This window comes from Pinus tabuliformis, chromosome 9, assembly GCF_031772625.1.
Source record: "Pinus tabuliformis cultivar Carrire ecotype Pingquan chromosome 9, CPIR1, whole genome shotgun sequence".
Classification (NCBI taxonomy): domain Eukaryota; kingdom Viridiplantae; phylum Streptophyta; class Pinopsida; order Pinales; family Pinaceae; genus Pinus; species Pinus tabuliformis.
The window spans coordinates 865019834-865028047 of record NC_142307.1 but is presented as its reverse complement, the minus strand read 5'-3'; the positions used below and the strand labels follow the sequence as shown (position 1 = coordinate 865028047).

Here is an 8214-nt window from a genome sequence, read left to right as displayed (position 1 = left end):
AATCAACAATGAGAAATGAGTAGGTTTAGTCCATAGACATCGTTTATTGTGCCCCCCTCTCATGCTTGATGTTTAACATAGTTGGGGGGGGGGGGGGGTTTCTTTTGTTAGTTAGTGCTAAATTACTTTCGAAACATGTCAAAGAATGAACCATATTGTCCCCCCTCTCCCCTAGTGGTTTCCAATACCATTAGGGACCCCCCTGATTCAACTTATTGGCTTCAACAATATTTTTTCTATGTTTTCATCACACGACATAACCATGTTAGCATTCACAATGAGCAGTGGTTTTCCAATATTTTAAGTCTAGCGATTTTGACCGCAAAGCCTAACGTTATCTGAGTTGTTTCCAAAGGCCTCCTATTTTGAAAAATTCTCATAGATAATCTCAACTTACAGATACAATTATTGGTAAAGTGTCACTTTGATTCATCTAGAAACCTCATTAGTAAGTGAAGGATTAGTTCCTTTTGCTTTGAAATTTTAGGAAATGGGGAAAGTGAAGGCTAATTTCTAGATGGAGGTTGAATATTTGCATTTTGTAAATATGTATTTCTTTGGAAAGGACCGTAAAGTGAACACTATCATTGGACACAATAAAGGAGGCAATGTCATGTTACACTATGCTTCTAAATATCATCATATTAGTAGTGTTGTTAATATTAGTGGACGATATGCCTTGGACAAAGGCATAGAGGAGCGCTTGGGTAAATATTTTGAACGTAGTATCAATGATGATAGATTTTTTGATTTTAAGAATAGATCTAGGAATATGCAATAACATGTCACAAAGGAGAGTTTTATCGATCAAATTCAAACATATATGAAATTGACAACATTGTATATTCCTAAAAATTTCATGGTGTTGACTATTCACAACTCTAAGGATGAGATTATACATGTTATGGATGCCTTTGAATTTGATAAGATTATAACAAATCGGACAATAACAACCCCAACGATGAAACAAGTCTAGTTAGCATTCCCACCTATGAATATGTCATGAAATTGCAAATAAATATCGATTTAGAGACCATAAATATTGTGGATTCATATTTTAATACTTGTGGTTGTGGTTTTTCCATTGTTTTGTCTTTTGTCATGAAAATTTTTGATAGATTGAAAAACAAAGAGATATATGCAGACAAGGAGAATATGCACATAACATATGGTTCATGAAGTCTCCAATAACAATATATGTAGTCTTTGAAGTCGAGAATCTCTTGGGAGGCTTTGTTGTCGATGAGGAAGGGCTTGTCATATGGTTGTAAGGTTGTCCAACTAAAGTTGGATGGATTCAACAAGGACCTACTCCGAACAAAGAATATATAATGAAAAATTCTCATGATTCATTTCTATCAGATTGGCAAGGGTTCTTAAATATCCTTTTCAGATGGTAGGCTTTCAGATTTTCGTCAAAACCCTTAGTGGAAACTCGATCCAAAATCAGGTCCCTGGATCGGTTTTGGGGGCATAATTAAAGCAACTTTTTGAGAATTAGTTGGGGGTTCTTATAGCCATGCAACATATTCTTTACAAAGGGAGACAATTGCAATATTCTTCACAACTAAAGGATTATGGCATTGCTATAAAATCTACCATTGTTTTGTTGTTGAGGCTGTGTGGGGGTACCTCGGGATCCAAGAACCTTGGAGGCTCAGTCTCCTACAAGGATGTGACATAGGTTAAAGGTCCTAATCCAAAAAATCTGTCACAATGCAATCATATACTTTACATTGTTGAACAACAACAACAAGTTCCTGCCATGGAGGTAAATCTAACATAGGTAAATTATATTTTTTTGTTCTTGAATCTAGTGCAACGATTTTTAGATGCAATGGTTTTTGGTCTAGCTCTGATGCTGCATCAATGGGTTTTTACAACTTGGACCATCAAAGATGACATATACCTATTCTCAAAAGGTTTCTTCATTATTCAATTTGATACCTAGGAATATTTGGAGAGAGTGTTGAAAGAAGGGCCCTAGTTCTAGAGAAATGCAGGGCTCTTCATTACCCCTTGGTTTCCATATTTTGATGCCACAACAATGGCGGTGTTAAAAATACCAGTATATGATCCATGTGGATATTGGCGGCCACCTACCTATTCCACTTAGATCCCCACCATTGTACCATTATTTCTTTTAGTCTTTTAATTGTAGTACAATTTATTATTTTTGGTAGTTTTTCGAGTCCTGAACTTCCAGAGCCGTTTTGAGGCCCTAAACGACGCTTTTTTGGAAAACGAACAAACATGCGGCATTGATTGATGTTTGCAGTCGAAAGTTATAGTCCTGAGATCAATATTTATAATGAGGTATTGTGCATGTAAAACAAAGATCATATGCCATAGTCATGACCCCAGGAAGTCGATGTACTAATTTACCCCAACGGGGCCTATAGTTTTGGTGCTTCATCTCCTAGGGTTAGGTTTTTAGATGTTTGGGGTTTTCCATTGTTTCTTAATGATAAATAGGCCTTCAAGCCTCATTGTAACACAACTCAGATGCATGTAGTCGCCACATTTCTTCTCAAAGAAAAGTTACTATCGCTCGAGCTAGTTTATTTCCATTCTGTATGTAAGCATATTTAAGTTATTTGATATCAATGAAATGAAGTTTTATTTTTTTTGCATCTATGTGTTTATGTTTATATATGTATTCTATTGGATTCCTGCATAAGTCCGGATTAGTGGTATCATAGTGACCTGCTCTTTCTTTGTTTTTCTTTGCATGTCCCCAACGAGGCTAGGGTATAAGGAATTAGGGCTCAAACTAGTTGAACCCTTACAATACCAGCCTCGCAAACCCCGATGACCTCCCATGGTGGAAGAAAATAAAGATGAGGGAGCAGGAGATCCCTTCAAAATATTGCTCGAAGAAGCCCTCGAGCGACAAAGGAATGCGATGATGGACAACTTTGCCCATATCCTTTGGCGGATGCCCACAGGTGATACATATTCTTCTGGAAGCCACTCTGGACGCACCACTCCCTTCACAGTATAAGTCAACCTTGACATTCCCATATTTGAAGGCCAGATAGATGCAAACATCATAGATAGATGGTTAAATCTGTTGGAAGGGTATTTTTCGGTTCACAATTTATTGAATGTGTAAAAGATTAGTTTTTCACTCCTCAAAGACACCCCCCACATCAAGGATTGGTGGGAAAGCTATTGTGAGCAAAAGGACGAGAGGGGACCCTCACTGTTTTTTAGCCGCATGCGCTTGGAACTCTTTTCAAGACTCCATCAAGGAGAAGTATTACCTTGTCGGGAGCTATGAAGATGAGTACATAAAATGGACCACACTGCAGCAGGGAAGGGACCAAGACATGTTGGAGTTCACAAATAATTTTCACACCCTTTGCACGAAGTTGGGTATCAAGGATTCTGGATGACATCTAGTACTCAAGTACCATGGTTGTCTACACAAATACATCTAGGACAAGATGGATTTCCTGGACATCTCCTCGCTTGGCGTCACATACTGATACATTGTCAAGATCAAGCAGAAGTTTAAATAGAAGAAGCGAGACTATGGATCTGTGAATCTGAATAAAGGGAAAAGTGCCCCCAAACTACAGAACAAAGGACAAAGCCAAGGCGGGGTGACCCAAGACAACCTGTCGAAGCCACAAGAAAAGAAAAACAACACGAAGACAAAGAAGGACACAAGAAAGTGGTGTGAGTTCCATAAGAGACCCACTCACAACACAAGTGAGTGTCGAGCCAAGAAGCCATTAGTGGCCGAGCTGAAGGCTTCAAAGTCAAATGCATGTTCCGATTCTGAGTCAAAACCCGATGAGGGGAATGAAAAAGGGAAGTAAATTATTGATGTGGAGCCCAGTTCCACTATTTCCACCACCAAGATCTAGAATATTGAGGCTAAAGATCCAGAGGAGTGGGAGCGTCTCTTCCACTCACAAATATGGGTGAAGGGTTCACTATTGCAATTCATTGTTGAGAGTAGGAGCCAAAAGAAACTCATTTTAGTAGAGGTCATGAAGTAGTTAGGACTACCGACCACATCAAACCTAGATCCATACACCATCAGGTGGCTTCACCAAGGACGAGATCTTCGCTTCAGCCAATAGTGCTACCTTACATACAACATCAAGCCCTTCATGGATGAGGTATTATGTGATTTTGCTCCTCTTGAAGTTTGTGATATATTATTAGGCCAACCATACTTGTGGAAGTTTCATGTTGTGTATGAGTCGAGGTGTTATGAAACCAGCTCAAGAAAAGATAGAAAAGATAGATCAACGCCTTAGAATTCAGCCTCTTCGAGGGGGCAAGCTCCTTTACATTACATAAATGAAAAATTATTGGATGATTCAAATGACAAAACCTCCTTTCTATATATAGGAGTCTAAGGAGTCACAATATAATCCAGCTAACCTAACAATAATAATATAAAGCCACAAAAATAACAATAGAGGGATTCTATGGGGCACAGAAATAACAATATGGGGGTAATAGGGGCACAACAATATAAATAAGGGGTATAACTACAATAGTAATGGGGTAATCACTAGTATTATAGGGACCCAACATGCCCCTCTCCTTCAAAAAAGTGTTGTCCTCAATGCTTGAGTAGTTATGGATACTTCTGCATAAAATTCTCATCCTCCCATGTGGAATCTTCAGCAGATAAGTTCTTCCACTTGATAAGATACTCTGAAATTGATCGATTTCGTAGCTATCGAGTTTTTGTTTCTGTGACTGCTTCCAGTTCCAATATAATTTTTCCTTCCTCGTTAAGTTCTGGCAATACTGTTTGAATTGGGATCTTTTGCAACTTTTGAATAAGTGGCCATACTTCTTCGTCCTTCTTCCATTCATCCCTTGCTTCATTTATCCAATCTGTTTGGATAATATAAATAGCACAAAACAATGCTTCCACATCCTCATCCTTGAAGAGTCTTCCCATTCGGTAAGGTCGCCATTTTTTAAGTGCATGTAGTATTGCCAACATTTCCTTCTCATAAATGGCTTGCTTGAGATGTAGTAGTAAAAATACCCAATCACCTACATCAAAACATTTTTCACTACGATGTTGATCTACTTGTTGTTTCGTTTGATTTTGCGCCGAAGTGGCGTTATCCTTTAAAAGTTGGAGAACTTGTTGTTGATGCTCGATGTGATCTTTCACTGCTTGAACCTTTTTCTTCTTGATATGTCCTTCTATCTCTAGAGTTTGAGGAGTGGTAATTTCTTCCAATCCTTTACAAGATATGGTCAGATTCATTTCTTGATGCTTGATGTGATCTTTCACTTGAACATTTTTCTTCTTGATATGTCCTTCTATCTTGATAGTTTGAGGAGTGGTAATTTCGAACAATGAATGACAAGATATGGTTGGATTCATTTCTTCTTTCTTGATGTGATCTTTCACTTCTTGCACCTTTTTCTTCTTGATATGTCCTTCTATATTGAGAGTTTGAGGAGTGGTAATTCTTGCCAATGCTTTACAAGATATGGTCTGATTCATTTCTTCTTTCTCTGGGGTGGGGTCCTGGAGTATATCTTCTTCTTTTGATGTTTCTTGATCCTTTTCTTCCTCCTCTTCATATTCTATGTAAAATAATTTCTTCTCAGCACACTTATGACCTTTAGTGGATTTTCTATCACAATTGTAACAAAGCCCTTTTTCTCTTTTTTCTTCCAATTGTTGTGGTGTAAACCTTGTAGGTTGTGGAAGGCTAGGAGAAACAACAATTCCATCTTCATAGTTGTGAGGGGTACGCTTCCTGGTTTCCATAATTTTGCTTTCCACTATGTCACAAAGCCCTTTTACTCTTTCCAATTGTTGTGGTGTTGCTCTAAAGAAGGTGTTGCTCTTTGTATCCTCATAATGTGCTATCATTTCCTCCGTGAAAATTGACCATGTAACAAGTTGTTTACGAGAACAAAGCCCTTTGTACCATAAAAATTGATCTGGTTCTAAATATGAAGATGCAATACATACCTTTTGTATCAATTGTACACCATGTAGATCAAAATATTGCTCCATCTGAAGTATCCAATTTACCGGATCCTTGCCATCAAACTTCCTCATCTTGCTTTTTCTTGATTTTAGGAGCTCGAACTTGAAACGATTGTAACTCTGTACTTTCAGATCTTTAAGTTCTGAAATTGAGACCTATAGTAGCCCTCTATGTCCTCTTTCCAATGCCACCAGTCTGATCCAAATTGGATTCTCTAAGGTAGAGTTATGCACAATCTCCCAAGATGACCTGATTATAGACCTTTCCCGAAGAGCGAACTTGTATGAAGTGCCACGTGTCACTGTTTCGACCTCTGGATCTGAAAAATGCATACAAGAACTACAGTCTGTCTTCTTTCTATACCTTCTTACGAAATTTCAATCCGATCCCCAGAGAGAAAGTTATGACGATTTTCCCCAGGTCACCTGTTTTGAATGTAATTCAGGAGTCTGCAAAAAGACCAACTTCCTCAGATCATATCTCCGCAAATATCGTGTGAAAAGCTCTGAAATTCGGACCCAAGGTTTAGCGCGATTTCTTCTCAAATGGGTTTTTTTACGACTTCTGAAACGTCACAGAAAAAAGTTATAGCTAAAATGCCACGATGACCTGTTTGGAGCAGCGAAACCCTAGAATCCAAAGCTTTGATACCAAATGTTATGAAACCAGCTCAAGAAAAGATAGAAAAGGTAGATCAACGCCTTAGAATTCAGCCTCTTCGAGGGGGCAACCTCCTTTACATTACATAAATGAACAATTATTGGATGATTCAAATGAAAAACCTCCTTTCTATATATAGGAGTCTAAGGAGTCACAATATAATCCAGCCGACCTAACAATAATAATATAAAGCCACAAAAATAACAATAGAGGGATTCTATGGGGCACAGAAATAACAATATGGGGGTAATAGGGGCACAAAAATATAAATAAGGGGTATAACTACAATAGTAATGGGGTAATCACTAGTATTATAGGGACCCAACACGAGGCCTCACACTCTTATTATTTCTTTGGGTAATAAGTTATACAGGATACAACAGGTAGCCCCACCTACCACCATCTCTTTGATCTCTACTAAGCAACGCAGTAAGATCATCTCCCATACTGGGAATTTTTTTTTCTTCCTAATTCACTCTCGAAGTAAGGGGAATATAGTGGCCACATCCATGGCACCCGGGAAGGGTCCCTACACACAACAAAAGCAGGTGGATAAGTTCGTGGAAGAATACAGGGACATATTCTCCTCACCCACAACGGTACCCTTGCATTGTTAGGTCAAGCATTCGATCGATATGAATCTCATAGCACCTGTACCCAAGAAGTAGATATATCATCACTCCATTCTAGAAAATGAAGAGGTGAAGTGGTAATTCCAAGAGTTTTTGTAAAAAGTTAACATCATACCAAGTTCCCCGCCTTGTAGGAGCCCGATTGTACTTTTACACAAGAAGGATGGTACTTGGAGGCTCTTCATTGATTATCGGGCACTAAACAAAATCACTATCAAGAACAGGTATCCAATCCCATAGATTGATGAATTTTTGGACCAACTAAAGGGGCTAAGTATTTCAGCAAGATCGATATCAATTCTGGCTATCACCAGGTTCCAATAGAGCCCTCAGATGTATGGAAGACTGCCTTCAAATCCAAGGAAGGCCTTTTTGAAGGGTTGGTTATGACCTTCAGGTTAATAAATGCCCATGCTACTTTTATGAGGCTAATGGATGACATCTTGTGACCCTTCACCAACTCATTCGTGGTTGTTTATCTGGAGGACATCCTCATATTTAGCAAGAGTTGGGAAGAACACTTGCAACACATTTGGCAGGGCCTTCAAACCCTACGGAAACACAAACTGTGTTCCAACTTGGAGAAATGCACCTTTGATATGAGCTAGGTCGAATATCTAGGTTACATCATAGATGAGCGATGCGTGCATGCAGATTCGACTATGATCCAAGTAATTTGGGATTGGCCAACCCCGAACACTTTAATAGAGATTCGCAGCTTTTTGGGCCTTGCAAATTTTTATTAGAAGTTCGTGTTGGGATTCTCCCATATCACTTGGCCTTTGAGTCAAATTACCAAGGGCAGAGCGGAAGCAAAGTTTTCCTCGTCGGAGTACCAACAGAAGGAGTTCATTGAGTTGAAGCGTCGCCTCTTCTCTGCATCGATACTCACATTGCAAGACCTGTAGTAGCCATTTGAAATTTAGACAAAT

At 38.8% G+C, this 8214-nt stretch overlaps 1 protein-coding gene across 1 annotated transcript; it reads left to right on the top strand.

Moving 5' to 3' along the window:
* The first annotated feature begins 547 nt into the window (after positions 1-547).
* On the top strand, positions 548-976 carry LOC149151518 (uncharacterized). The gene is made up of 2 exons (XM_089443179.1): positions 548-707; positions 828-976. The coding sequence occupies exons 1-2, from the start codon at positions 548-550 to the stop codon at positions 974-976; spliced, it is 309 nt and encodes a 102-aa protein (XP_089299305.1).
* The last annotated feature ends 7238 nt before the right edge of the window (positions 977-8214 follow it).